Raw genomic sequence first — 14757 nt, forward strand, 5'->3', positions numbered from 1 at the left:
TGAGACCTCGGGGCCGCTGGGCAGGGGAAGGCTGCTCAGCCTTGAGGTTCTGGTTGGCCTGGGAGGCCTCCTGCTCTTATCTGCCTGGAGGCCGCAGGAGGGAAATCCTCCCGTTGCACACTGAGTCCTCTGGGTAAAGGCCTGCTATCTTCATGGAGCTCCACTTAGAAGACAAAACCGCCCGAGACTGTAACAAACTACAGAGGAAACACTCAGTGTGTGATGCCGTTACCTGACCACTTCTTGGGGTTAGAGAGCGAGCAGGGCCACGGGAGGAGTCTGGGTGCTTCCACCGGCTGCCGGCCTCCCCGAGTTGGGCTGTTGGGCTGGTTTCCCCTCTGTTTTGCTCTCACTAATGCTACGTTTCCAGTTGACTGTTTTGCTCCATGAAGTTATTGGGAAAATGTTTTACCCTGTTCTGTAATATTTTACAAATGTAACTTCCACAAATTCCCACAGTTGCTGATCCAGTTAGATTTACAATTAAGTTACATGTAGTAGGGCCCCAGGAGAAGGGAGGATATTAATTACCCTGACATTGCTGATTATAAAACCTGTACCAAAAAGGTAAAAGGGAACCAAGACCACTACAAAGATTCATTAATCACCACTGTATGCACCAGCAAAGTTGAGGGCTTTAAGGAGAGACTGGCATCTATTTTTGATTTGTCATCAGTGGTCGAGAGAGCCAAGAAAATTCAAAATGTGCTCAGGTTTTCACCATGAGCCACTGCATACACCAGGGGCCTCGTCTAGAGGGTTTCTAATGTAAAGCATGAGAGCTTATGTTAACAACAGCTGTGCCCATCTCAAAGCATTCTCAGGTTTTTTTTTAGCTTAAAATAGGACCTGGTTCATGTGAAAACCAAGTACTCCAGGTGGTTACTGTGGTGCAGAATACAGGGCAAGCCACACACCTGGATGTTTTTGTTTGTAAAAGTTACTGTTAACTCTTTTTTTTTCTCCATATGTATGGATTGCTTTTTATTAAGATAATGAATACAAGGATTATTAGAATGGTGAGAGAAATCATTTTTAGTTCTGATGACTATACTTTTTTTCTATTAAAGCCTAATGAATTTTATTAGAAAGAGCTAAGAATTTTTAAAAATTACAAAAAATGTTACATTATCCAAGGAACTCAATATCCAACATTGTCCCAGTTTAATCCACATATTATGACAAGTAATGTATAAATAATCTGACTCAGAAATCAAACAAAGATGAAAAGAACATTTTCTACGCTTGCTCCAAAAGTGTGACACTTGTCACCAGCCCACAGTAATACCAATCTTGTCTGTCATCATTGTACATGGGAATTTGTAGATTGCCATACTCATTGGCTATCTCCACCTTACCCTTCCTGCTGATTGCTTCTGACTCTCTGTTTATAAGAATTTCCAGAGAAAGTGTGCCCAGAGAGGGGAAGAAAAATTACATTGAATTAGTCTCTTAGTTAGGACCTCTGGCTTAAAGAAATAAGAATTTTAAAGCATGATAAAAATGCCGTGTTTAAAGGAGAAAAACTGTCAATATGTGATTAAGGTTTCTTTATTATAATAGCTCTATCATTAGAATTAATGCTAGCCCACTATTACTATATATAGATGTTTCTCATATTAGCAAATAGGGTTGCTACTGGATTTGAATGAAACCATTTCCAAAAACTTGACCTTCAGAATTGCCATCAGTAATCTCCAGCAAGTACTTGAGTATTTCTGAACCACCATTGTCCTTTGGAGGATCTGGAAAGTAACAAACATACATGTAAAATCATGTATTACACTACCTCAATTCTGCATTTAAACAAGGGGCACAGTTAATATTATTTCACGCAACCCCTGTCTTTAAAAAACAAAAGAACATAAACACCAAGGAAGCTTAAATACTATCAGATTATTCAAAGTTCTATAGAGCTAGAAATGGCAATGAGCATTCATTTAGTGAAACATGAGCAAAATTCAAAATACGAACTGATTTTTCTAAGAGTTATGTTAACACATTTACTTCGAGAATTCTGAAACCTGCTTTTTAATATCTAGTGATTTCTATATAAGATGAAATATTTATATATATTTTTTATTTCACTGGTATTATCACTGACCAGATTCTTCTGAGAGATGGAGGATGAAGGAAAGAGAAGTGCAAAATTCATTGACAAAATAAATAAAATGTCAGAATATAATAAATCTATCTGTTCCACCACAGTGTGCTACTGAGCAAACTTTATATCCCAACTAAAACTGATGTGAAACCACAGTCATGGATCAATGAGAACGTGAGCTAAAGAGGTGGTCTGAGGAGGTGGTGGCTTACTCCCAGAGGCCTGTGGCACTTTGAGTATTTAGTCCACTCCCGACTGCCTACAAGAGGTTTCTTTCCTGAGCAGAAACATTTCTTGCATTGTAATTTTGTAAGACTATGCAGAATTTACCTCTACTATCTGTATTTTAGATGTGCCCTCAGATTACTCACATATAGATTTAGGAACTTTACTTCCCTCTCTTCACCTGCTATTTCCATTAATGAATACAGACTTCAGTAATAGATATTTAAAACAATAATTATAAAGTTAAATATTATAGCATATGGCCAATAAAAGTAAATGCTTGGTGTGGACAGAACTTTCTAGGATTTTCAGAGAAAAGAGCTTTACAGTATGGCAAAAAGCACATCTAGATTTTTATAGTTTCTCTTAATCATATCCATCTTCCAGGGAAATACATACCCTAATAATTCTTTCTCAAAATTATTAGGTAACTTGAAACAGTTATATGTCTCAGTGGCTGGTCTCCAATAATTATTTAATAAGGTTTTAAATTCCCTTTACATTACTTGGCTGCAAGGTAAAATCTTAAATTTCTACTGTGTTGTTTTTTTTTTTTTGCCATTTAGGTAGCACATATTATTATATGACATTAATGATAGATATTTATATATATCATAAATGTTTTACATATAATTGCAAATGTTTGGCACTCATTTCACTGACATAGTAAAAACAGAGGTGATGAGCCACAATCTCCTTCTACCTGATGTCCCCACACACTGTATAATGAACTTCAATATGAAAAATTCCTGAAGTTCAAGGCCTCTGATTACATACAAATGACAAACACACACACACACACACACACACACACACACACACAAAACAAACCCCTAAAGTTTTCCTAATTCATTTTAACTTGAACATTTTGTATGTCAAAATTTACTCACGATGACATACCTACATTTTGAAGTTTATCCTCAATATTAACTTTATAAGTAATTTTTTTTACATTAACTATGACTTTCTTAAGGGCAAGCTATTGAAGAATGAAATACATATTCAGAGATCACTACATTCAAGTCAATAATATATTAAAGATATAGAAGGAAAACCATGTAATACAGGAAAATCAGAAAGTGAGATGCTGTTAAATTGTCCATTTACCAATTTGTGGAGTTCTCTGGATATTTCTCATATGCTTATTCCAAATGTGTAAAACATCTGCAAGTAATACTGCCCTTTTATTTTTTATTTTGGTTTGTCACTACTGAAATTAATACATTTAAAAAAATCTGTCCAAAAAGAAGTAACAGCAGCAAAACATACCCCACTTGACACTGAAGCCATGTGACGTCACCGGTCCTTTAAGGAGGGGTCGCGTGGGCGGCCCAGGCCTGTCGGGACTTGTCGTGCACACCAACACTTCACTCGGACAACTTTTCCCTTCCATGTTGGAAGCAGTTAGCTGTACCACAACCGAGATAACATTAACATGCTTTAGACATCAGCTATTAAAGCAATGACATGACAAGATCAAGGCATCCCTAGTACCCACCCCCTCTCTCTCTCTCTCACACACACACACACATACACACACACACACACATTTTCTTTCTCAATCGCAACTACTGACTTGTGTTTCTCTACGAAGTTCTTATTTTCTGAATAGTTGGCTATTAACAATTTAAAATAAAATAAGGTGGGTTTTAGCTAAGGACATTTTTACCCTTTCAAGAAGACACAAAACAAAGCCAGTCTATCACCACCTTATTCGCATTGTTTAGTGAAGGAGAACATGGAGGGGCAGCAAGCAGACAAAAATAACCTCACTTGTCTAAGAGTAGGGCAATGCCACCTTGTGGAGAAATGCTAGCAGTGCAGCCATGTTCTCAGAGCCAGCATCAAATACCAAAAGCAAGGGTCCTTACAATATCAGAAACTATCCTTTTCCTCAAACTGAGTCACAAGCTTCACTTGCTACTCTGACAGCTGCTACTACATGCCAGGCAACACCATTAGACCCCCAGTTAGAGAAGGGGCGGGGGACCTCCTCTCTCCAAAACGCACTGTCCTATCAGAAAACAGGGCTGCGAGCAGGCCAACAAGCGGTGCTGCAGCACGAGTTTCCTCTCTCACGGACGGCAAAGCAGCGTTTGTGGCTAAGACACAAAGTCCTACAGTGACAGTAATGCTGGCTGTTAATAACCAAAGCAAACGCCTAAGGGGGGAGGGAGTGGGCAAAGAAAAATAGGAACGGCTGAGGAAAAATAATGGACACAAGAGCGAAGGGAAGTGGAGAATAAAGGAGAAATCCGATGACAAGGAGAAACAGCAAAGAGCAGGGTGTGCTGTGCGGGTGAGAGACAGGTGCGCTGGGTTTGGGTCTTCCTGGGCGAGGCCATCTGGCCATGCTGTGATACAACTTACTACAGCACATTACTGTTTCCCTCTCAAAAGTAGATTGTAAAATGAAAGTATGGTGTGCATTTTATAAATGTTACTTCAAAAATGTATATGCTTCGAACTGAAAACATTTTTTTTAACCTATAGAGTCAATTTGAAACATAAATGGGTGAAACAGAAAACAGCTTCTTTTTTAAAGCAGTTCAGGTACCAAAATGACTGACTCACCCTGAATTTATACTGTGTGCTTCTTTTGAGATTTTTCACAGTACAGGTTAAATCCTCTCCAGTGTATTTTGGGTGGAAAAGGTTATCCTGAAAAGGCAAAGCCAGAAAAAACGTCAGTACCACAAAACCTGGGCACTAAATACCTGTGTATGTAGGATTTTTATATCGCCTCTCTCCGCATCACCGGCAGGCCAGAGGTCGGGCAGCTACTTGCAAACAAGGGTTAGGAGCCCTTGGTGCTGTGGCTAGCATTCCAGCGTTAGGCAAAACGTCACACTATCCCACTGTACTTCCTCCTGGGTCTGTTCCACTTTATTGTGAGGCTAATACTAACTTAAATGAGAACAATGCTCTCTGAGAGAGTGTAAATTTGCTTTGGAGTAGTGTCACCAAATGCTTTCCTTCAGAGCAAATTTTCCTGGTTACTCAATAAGCATTTTAAACAAAAAAACGTAACAACCAAATGGTACTTGTTACAAAGCAGCAGGTACTTAAGAAAGTTATTTCACAATGTTGTCATGAAAAAAGCCTCTTGTGTTGAGGTCTGCACTGTGGAGCTGCAATGTGCTATGTGAGTCCTGCCTGAGATTTCTGACCACACAGTGTCCTCTCCTGGCCAAGGGCGAAAGGGCAGCTTGGATGGGGAAGGCGTAATCCTTTAAGAGGATTCTTTCCACAGTATTCTCATCCGTCCGTCCGTCCATCCATCCATCCATCCATCCATCCATCCATCCATATCACTGAGCACTTCCATGCATCAGGCTCTCTTTTCTATGCTCTATGGGGTCAACACTGCCCAAGAACAGATAGTCTTGCCCATAGAAGCTTACATGCCAGGTGGGGAAAGTGACTAAGAAAACAAACACACAAACAAAACTATATATAAACATGAAGCTTGCCATATAGTGTTAAGTGTTATGACAAAAACATTAAGCTGGGTAAAAGGATAGAATGGTGGACCTAGCAAGGTGCTTTCTATAGCAGTGCAGGTTAAATAAGACAGCCACAATGTGGCTTTTTAAAAAATATATATATTTTTACTGATTTCAGAGAGGAAGGGAGAGGGAGAGAGAGGTAGAAACACCAATGATGAGAGATAATCATTGATTAGCTGCCTCCTACATGCCCCACACTGGAGATTGAGCCCAAAACTCAGGCATGTACCCTGACTGGGAATTGAACTGTGACCTCCTGGTTCATGGGTCGATGCTCAACCATTGAGCCAACCCAGCTGGGCCACAATGTGGCTCTTCAAATTTAAATTTAAATTAAATACAAGCAAAAATTCGATTCCTTGGGCCCACAGCCAAATTTCAAATGCTCACAGTCCCGTGGGATTAGGCACTACCGTATTGGACAGCACAAACTATAGGACATTTTTATCATCATGGGAAGTTGGATTGGACATCACTGTTCCAGGAAGGGGCTTCTGAAAGAGGTGACGTGGGAGAAGAGACTTCATGAAAACGAGGAAGTGAGTCAGAGATACCTGGAAGGGCACGCTAGCCGCAAGGCTTAGGAAATGCAAAGGCCCTGAGGCCAGGGCACGCCTGGTATGCTCACTGAGAGGACAGTGGCAGGAACAAAGGCTCAATAGCGTGGGACTTGTGGGCATTGTAAGTGCTCAGGCTTTTACTCTGAAGATGCAGGACAGCACCAAGTTGGGAAGGGCTCTGAGCACAGCACTGACATGACCTCATTTTATCTAAGAGGATCACTCTGCTTCCGGGGCGGACAGGGGCTGGTACAGTAGGGGAAGGTAGGTAAAATACTAAAGGAGCCATCACAATAACCCTGGGGTGAGATGATGGTGGCTTGTAAAAGAGTAATATAGCTGGGCAGAGGTTGAGAAATAGTGAGATTTAAGAATGATTCCTGAAGGAGGCTTTAAAAGGATGTTAACTTTTAATATATGCAGTCAAGGATGCTTGCAAGGGTTTTGAGTTCCCAAAGTCAAAGGGGAGATGCCATTCACGGAGATGGGAAAGGAGAGGCTGGTGGTGGTGGTCGGAGGGGTAGAACTTAAGGGTTTGGTTTTGAATTTATGTAGCTCATCTAATTTCATGGTGCCCCGTGGTTATGACAATACCGACTTCCACTGAACACACGCAAGGGTATGAAATCGGCAAAGCTTACATTTTCATCCTCCTGGATTTCCAAGGTGTAGGTGACCACTTCCTCAGGTGAACAGCCTTCTGGTTTATTCCACTGCAACGTGACCCATGTGACCCCCGCTCGAACAAGTCTCGGCGCAGAGGGCATCTGAGGAATGTTTCCTAGTGTGTAGCACACCACCTCCTGGCTATAACCACTGCAGAGAAACAAGCCCAGGGACACACAGCTTAGGAGCGATTCCACACGAGGACGGTAAGCTTCCCACTGCCCAAGCTGCTTGGGTTGCAAAGTCTGGGGCCTGATAGGTTCAGCAAGTAAAGAAAGGCTTTGTGAGATATCTCCTACCACAACTTTTATTTGCCAATGTCCCCCCTTAGCCTGATGCTCAAAAAGCACAACACGATACAGGACAATATAGGCAAGGATTTTTCTTCCCCCAAAAGCACCCTGCAGAAAGCACAAGGTCGGGCAATGTTTACCAAGCTGTGAGCCACAGCTACCAGGAGCCTTCGAATCAGTGCGAGCACAAAAGACGTCTGTCGGTGAGGAAAATGTTTTACAAATATATACAGTGCTACGTCGCAAAAGCTCGTGGGTGCTTCCAATCATTTCCAAACTCTTGAACCATGGAAGCCTTTAATTTATGACTTTTTTAACCGGTGAACTCTAAAAATACAGTGGCGAGCATGGGTGGGCAGGGCTGCTGTAAAGCCTTGTGATGTTAAGATTTTAGGCTGGAAAAGAGGCTGGGGGCTAATGATGTGCTGAACCTTTAGGATTTTCAACAAGCAGTGATGAAAGAAAAATACTTTTCCCTTAATCAAGTTACCCAGGAAGTGCAACTAAAATACGATCTTTTCAAAGCATCTTGGACCCACTGTCGCCTCACTGTCCACCTGCTCTTGTCTTTCTTCTGCCGCCTCCGAGCCTTGCGTCCTGGCAGTCAGAGTGTCCCCAATCCGGTGTCTGCCCTCAGCTAAGACAACAAAGCTGGCCCAGCACCTTTCTTTGAATGAGGGAATATTCACATGTAACTGAAAAAGGCCACGGAATGAGGAGCTTGCTTAAGTGATAAAAAAGGCACAAGACCTCAAAAACAACAACAACAAAAAGTCCAAGAGGGATTCCTTTCAATATCTGCACTATTACCTCCACCTGGGTTCTCAGAGCCCCTCTCAGGGGCCTTTGCATTAGAGCTTGCAAGACTGCAAAGAGGCCACACAGTGGCATTATCACCTCAGAAGGGGCCTTGTACTCTCTGGTTAAGATCCCCTCTCGAAAAAGCTCAGATTGGTTCAGTGTGGAGGCAGCGGGCATTCCTATGCCTCCCAGGGCATGACGGGGAGACTCAGAACCATCACGCAGATGCGGACAAGGAGACGTCATACCTGGTGCCGATGTCATTCCGAGCAGCCAGCCGGAACGTGTACCCCATCGCTGGACAAAGCTTCGTCAACTTGCAGTGCTTCTGGCTCCCAAAGAAGCACTGTCTGAAACCACTGTTTCTTTTGCCCTAAGAGAAAAGTGAAACAAGGCACCTAAGTTTTTTTTAAAAGTAAACAACCATAGAAAAGGAAGGAACATTCTGCGTGACTGTTTATCCTCCTAGCTTGGATGCACAGAACTCAGGGAAGGCAGGCTTCTGGGGAAGTGTTTGGGTTGCACATCCAAGTGTCTACAAGGAAATACCCTCCTTAACATAAAGGCCCTGCAGAAAATGTTGTAACTGAGATGAGCAACGCACTGTACTTCCGAAGTGGCTTTTGGTTAATAACATAAAGAGGTCCTCTCAGGCGCATGACAACGCACAGTTTCTAAATCGTCTTCACTCAGGTTGGCCCAACTGCCCAATCTCACCAACTGACAGTGAGTCTGCAGCCCGGGGGCCCCGAAACGCAGTCCTTCCCAGGGACTGCCTGCACCTGAGGGCCAGGCTCCGCAGCTCGGGCCGCCACAGACAGCCTCCCCAGTCCTCCTCTCCACTCCAGCCTCGCAGCAGCCACCAGCCTCCACACATGCACATTCCAGCGATGGTGAGCTACCTGCTCACTGATTTCTAGATATTGGTCACATGCCTTTGAACCATCTCGTCCACATCTGCTTTTCTCATAACAGTGCTTTGGACAACCTGGGAGCTCAATCAATGCTTGCAGAGGTGAGATGAATGTCTGATCAGTACTTAGGACATTGGCCGAATTCATTTATACATATTACAGCTACTCTTCAGTGTCTTATGAGGCTGGAAATACGTTTTTAATGCCTTTCTAGCCTTACATGATGCTTCAAATTCCTTGAAGTGAAAAGAAAACACTTCAGTGGGTTCTCTTAATAGACCAGTGAGTAAGAAAAAAACAACAAAAAACCTTAACTGTGGTGTGCCATGCTCCAAGGCATGAAATACTCACATCAGCAGTTTGCTAGAACAAATATTTCATAGCCATAATCCACAGTATTTTATCTATGTTCTTGCAAAGAAAACCACCTGCTAACGCTGAATGTATCTTAGCATTCTAATCAGATGGTTGTGCCCAGGGCCCTCAGAAATATGTTTGAAGTTCTCAATTTATTCTATAAAGAAAGAAGAAAGCACATTTTTCTCCTAAGCAAATTCAAGCATTTCCTTCCTTTAAGTAGGCCTCCAAATTCTTACCATTAAAACACATTCCAGGTATAGTTTAATTAAAAATAAAATAAACACACAACTAGCTTGAAGCGTCACTAGGGTGAAGAGACTAAAACAACCGTGCTATAGTCATCCTCAAACTAACCCTCTCCCTCCCCATCCAGAGCAACCTGGTGTCACCCCAGGGAGGGAGAGAAGTCCGATTAGTCTTTAACATCCGAAGCTTATTTGATCAGGGTTCAACATACATTCGGGTGCAAACAGTAAAGCATAGCATTTTCCCATTGCTACTTGAGTAACGTCACTGTGCCATTCCGCTTACTTTAACCTTGAGTATTAAGGCTGCTGCAGACGATTTATTCTACATACATTTGCATAACTACATCCAGTGTCTGATTACACTCTCTGCCCTGGTATGTTCTGTATCCCTTTCAGGCCGTAGCGTGATCTACCTTCTTTCTCCTCTATTTCTGAGCTCAAAGTAAACAGAGCAAGAAAGGCACATCCTGCCGCCACGGAAGCCTCATCCTTTCCAAACCCAAAGCTGGCTCCCCTTCAATGCCTCATTTTTCCTATTTCTTTGTTTGGACTCCTTTGCCCATTTCTGGTGCTTAGAACTACAGCCAGTAAATAAAAGTCAGTCTGTGCCTTACTAGGTTGATTTGCTTTAATATGGTGAAAACCAGGCTGTCTGTGATTGAAATGAGAAAAAAAGAGTGGGGAGGCCTCACTGATGGGAACTAGACTTCTTTTAAAGGAGCTCACTGAAGAACGGGGCAGGGGAGGCCTTCTGTGACCTTTAAGACATTTCCTATGTTTCGAACATTTTTATTTTCAATTTCTACTTCAGTATCAGGAACAACTGCTAAATAAACTCCACCTTGTTTAGACAAAGCATGCCAAATTTTCCATCTTACTACCTTCCAAGATGTGTTACGTGCACAGTCCTTAAAAACACGAGAAAAGACCCAGATTTGCAGAAATCTTAGAATCAGGTTTTAGAAACAAATAGGTCACAGAGTTAAAGAAGTAAGGCCTACTGGTGAATTTTTAGAAGTCACTGAGAATAAAGCAAACACAATGGAAAGTAGGTTAAAATATTTCAGACATGAAAGAAGCTTTGAGTAAAATATTCATGGATGCCATGGAGATTATTTTAAAAGGGCTACCTGGAAAGAAAAAAAAACATTCATAAAAGTCATTGCATGGCACAGTAATCGACAGCTGAGAAGTAAGCAAATGAGGATGGAGAAGCGATCTGATGGCTTACGAATCACCCGGGCGGTGTCTCCCACGAACAGCTCCGGGGCTTAGGCATTGAAGTACAAGTTCAAGGTACAGGTGATGTTGAGAATCTGCTTGTAAACCAAGAGGAAGCCCAGGTTGCGAACAGCATTTATAAATAAAGTATTATCCACTTCTTGTTGACAGAAATAGATAGGATTTTTTTTTTTAAAAAAAGATAATGCTTTAGAAGATTGAAAGATTCAAACAAACTGATAGGAATAATAACATAAATGTTTAGTCACTGTTTATCAAAATTGAAAATGTCCATGCTGTTAATGTCAGTGAAGTTTTATAAATGGCAAATAATAACTTCCTGATGATTCTGAGAGATTATAAACTGTGCCATGATCCCTGTTCTAATAAAATCTAATGTAAGCTACACAGGATTACTGAGATATACTAGCTTTACTTGGAAAGAAAACTTACTTTTTAATAATTTAACATCATCCTTGTGCAAAGTTTTCCACTAAAACATGATCCTAATAGAAATGGGAAACCAGCCCTAGCTGGTTTGGCTCAGTGAATAGAGCATTGGAATGAAGGGTCTCAGGTTTGATTCTGGTCAAGGGCACATGCCGGGATTGAGGGCTCCATCCCCAGTGTGTGGTATGCAGGATGCGGCCGCTCAATGATTCTCTCTCATCATTGATGTTTCTATCTCTCTCTTCCTCTCCCTTCCTCTCTGAAATCAATACAAAGATATACACTGAGTGGCCAGATTATTATGACCACCTGACGTTTGTAGGCAAATTAGCTATAATTTCGCACTGAAGTTGCTAGAGAACCAGACCATTATAAATAGGGAAACAGGTTGTTTACCACGACAGAAGTGATTTTTTTCTGAAGATATGGGTAAACAACGTGATTTAACAGCCTTTGAACGTGGGATGGATATATATATATATATATATATATATATATATACACACACACACACACACACACACACACACATATATATGGTATATCCTACTGAGGATGGAGCCCACAACCCCGGCATGTATCCTTGACCAGAATCGAACCCAGGACCCTTCACTTCACAGGCCGATTCTCTATCTACTGAGCCAAACCAGCTAGGGCTCAATAAAAATATTTTTTTTTTAAAAAAAGAGAGAAATGGATAATCAGCCCAGCTGATGTTGCTCAGTGGTTGAGCATTGACTTATGAACTTGGAGGTCACGGTTAGATTCCCAATCAGGGCACCTGCCCAGGTTGTGGGCTTGGTCCCTACTGGTGTGCGGGAGGCAGCGATCAATGATTCTCTCTCATCGTTGATGTTTCTATCTCTCCCTCTCCTTCTCTGAAATCAATAAAAATATATTTGAAAAAAAGAAGAAATGGGTAATCTGACAGTTTTTAGGCTTGCTGTCATCAATAGTCTGGCCAAACATAAGAAGCAATTATATCTGTGGCCCAAGCCTTGTCCTGGTCAACCGCTGCTGCTAGGCCACTTGTGGTGTGTCCCACCCACAGAGGAGAGTGACGGATGGGGTCTCAAAAGGCCCAGGAGTTGGCTGGTCCACAGGGGAGAGTGGAGCCTGGCTGCCCAGCAGCACCCTGGTTCTCGGTACCTTGGGAGATGAGGTTTGCAGCAGGGGAGCAATCAGGGTCAGACCTATCTAAGAAGAGCACCTGAGTTCCTGTGCTCCTGGGGAAGGAAAGAGAACTTCACCCCAATTGAGAAAAGGGGAGCGGAGGCTTTGAGCCCACACCCGTGAGCATTCTGGAGTGGACCTAGCGACTGGGCTCTATCTGACAGGAGCCATGGGACACCTAGCCTTGTTCTGACCCCACTTTCCCCTGCCAGTGTCCACACACCACAAAGGCCGACTGTCAGGGTCCCCTGGCTTGTTTCCATTTCAAATGTTGGGCACCCCCAAGCACACATTAAGTTCATCCCAGGACAAAGCTAATCTTCACTAGAATGTGAAGAAATCTTGAAGTACAAATCAACCGTGTGTCGATAAACAGCACTCAATTTAGGGTGAGGTGAAGCATGACTTTCTTCAGTTGAGTGTTCCTCTTCTCACACGACTGAATTTATGGTTCTTGTTAACCTACTGTCATCCCACACCCAGACCGGACCCGAGAGCACCGATTCAGCACCCGGGCCTTGAGACAAATGGAACTGCTTTCCAACCAGGGCCCAGGGCACATGTCCTCTACTTCCGGTCAAAATTGCTCTCCAGGAAAGCAGTGGATATGCCAGCAAACTGGCTGATGTGCACACAATATACCAGACCAGTCCTTCCCCGGTCCGGAGCTCCCCAGTTTTGCCTCGATCTCCTCTTTCTTACTATTGGACAAAAACACCTTGCATGTCTTCTACATTCTAGACCCCACTGCTGATTCTCCATTCCCAATAGCATGTGTCAGGCAGCCCGTGCCTATGAACTGCACTCTATTCCCCACAGAGTTCACCTGGCCTAGGTTGGACATCTCATTTACCTGATCCTTGCTGAGCAAGGCCTCCTTTCAGGTCTAGATTCACCACCTTTGTGGGGAAGCCCAGCCTGGTAACACTTAGAAAATTACACACTGTCAGCACCTGCCTCTCTGCTGCTCCATCCTCATCCTCACTCCCTTCTGAGAAGGGCCATGAATTTGGTTATAAGTCTAATAACAATGAATCCAGATGTTCTTCTGGATCCAACAAAGTTCCTGCTAAATTCTGAAGAATGTTAACCACCTCCAACTTTTTGTCAGTCTTGGAAAGGCAGGGTGAGGGAAGGAAGCTGGAGGAGTATGTGAAATATACTTATGTGGCTGCACAGCCGAGAATGACTCACTCTTGGAAACATTTTTCAAGATGTGTTAATAACCACAGGGACAGAGATATTAACCTTGTAAACATTACTTCATTGTTTAAAACGATATTTGGAATTAAGTCATAAATATAAAAGGGTTTAAATATTTTGAGGGACATACACTCTATTTTTCTATTTTATTTTCTGCTCTTTAATGATCTACTTGAATAATTTTCCGTTACTTTCTAATCTATAGTTTAAAAATAGCTATTACATAAAATTATAGCATATTTCTTGTTTTCTCTGCACCCCTCCAAAAAAAAAATTAAATAGTTTGCTGAAGTCCTGTGGGTCACCCAAAGGAGTAGGACACATCCCCTACTTCCCAGTGCAACAACAGAGGTGGAGGTGGAGGCATTAACTGGCAGGAGTCCAGCTTGCCTCATGGGCTCCCTCTCCTTACCACTGAGGGAGCAGGTAGTGACCTCTCCATCTGTTAACTGGGCAGAGCAGTGTCCCTGAGGTGGAGCCACACTGGGTACAGGGTCTGAGTCCCATCCACCCATGAATTTCTGGGTACACATGTCTTCCTTCTCCCTCTGCCAGAACACTCAGAAAAAGCAGAAGCAGGAAAAGAGTTATGTTGTACTTTCAAAGTTCATGACCTCATAGTTACTCAAACACACCATATGTGCTATATAAAGATAAAGGAAAAATATTTATTAACGGTTTCTCATGACTAAGAGAGTCGAGAGAAGCCTTATGCCACATGGTGGTGATTTTAGACACGTCCCAAAATTCTTTGATTCCCGACCATTGAGGAGCCAAACCTACAGGCCTTTCCCTTCATGTGGGTGTGCTGTGACTCACTCATGACTGAGAGAACATGCAGCTGTGTGACTTCCAAGGCTGGATCTGAAAGGTGAAGCTTCTGTCTTTTCCCTGCAACATTAACTTTAGCGATTCTGACTCCCCCCTGGCTGCCATGCTGTGAGGGAGCCCCAGGGGAGGGCCTCTCAGTGCCGCGAGTGACCACTAGACTTGTGAGTGAAGACCCAACCAGAAGATCCGAATCTCAGTG

At 42.7% G+C, this 14757-nt stretch overlaps 1 protein-coding gene across 3 annotated transcripts in view; it reads right to left on the reverse strand.

The window, feature by feature from the left end:
* Nucleotides 1-14757, reverse strand: part of FNDC3B (fibronectin type III domain containing 3B) — a 334918-nt gene that overhangs the window by 54481 nt on the left and 265680 nt on the right. For 2 of the 3 annotated variants that reach the window (XM_070406792.1, XM_070406791.1), the window contains exons 12-16: nucleotides 8407-8531; nucleotides 7040-7214; nucleotides 4904-4990; nucleotides 3599-3737; nucleotides 1674-1745 (exon numbers count right to left, since the gene is read on the reverse strand). In XM_070406792.1, coding sequence (XP_070262893.1) covers nucleotides 1674-1745; nucleotides 3599-3737; nucleotides 4904-4990; nucleotides 7040-7214; nucleotides 8407-8531 — 598 coding nt within the window. The remainder of the gene's footprint in view (nucleotides 1-1673; nucleotides 1746-3598; nucleotides 3738-4903; nucleotides 4991-7039; nucleotides 7215-8406; nucleotides 8532-14757) is intronic. The other variant, XM_070406793.1, reaches the window with a different exon arrangement.

Source organism: Myotis yumanensis, unplaced genomic scaffold (genome assembly GCF_028538775.1).
Source record: "Myotis yumanensis isolate MYYU_CA2020_CCGP unplaced genomic scaffold, mMyoYum1.0.hap1 SCAF_2, whole genome shotgun sequence".
Classification (NCBI taxonomy): Eukaryota; Metazoa; Chordata; class Mammalia; order Chiroptera; family Vespertilionidae; genus Myotis; species Myotis yumanensis.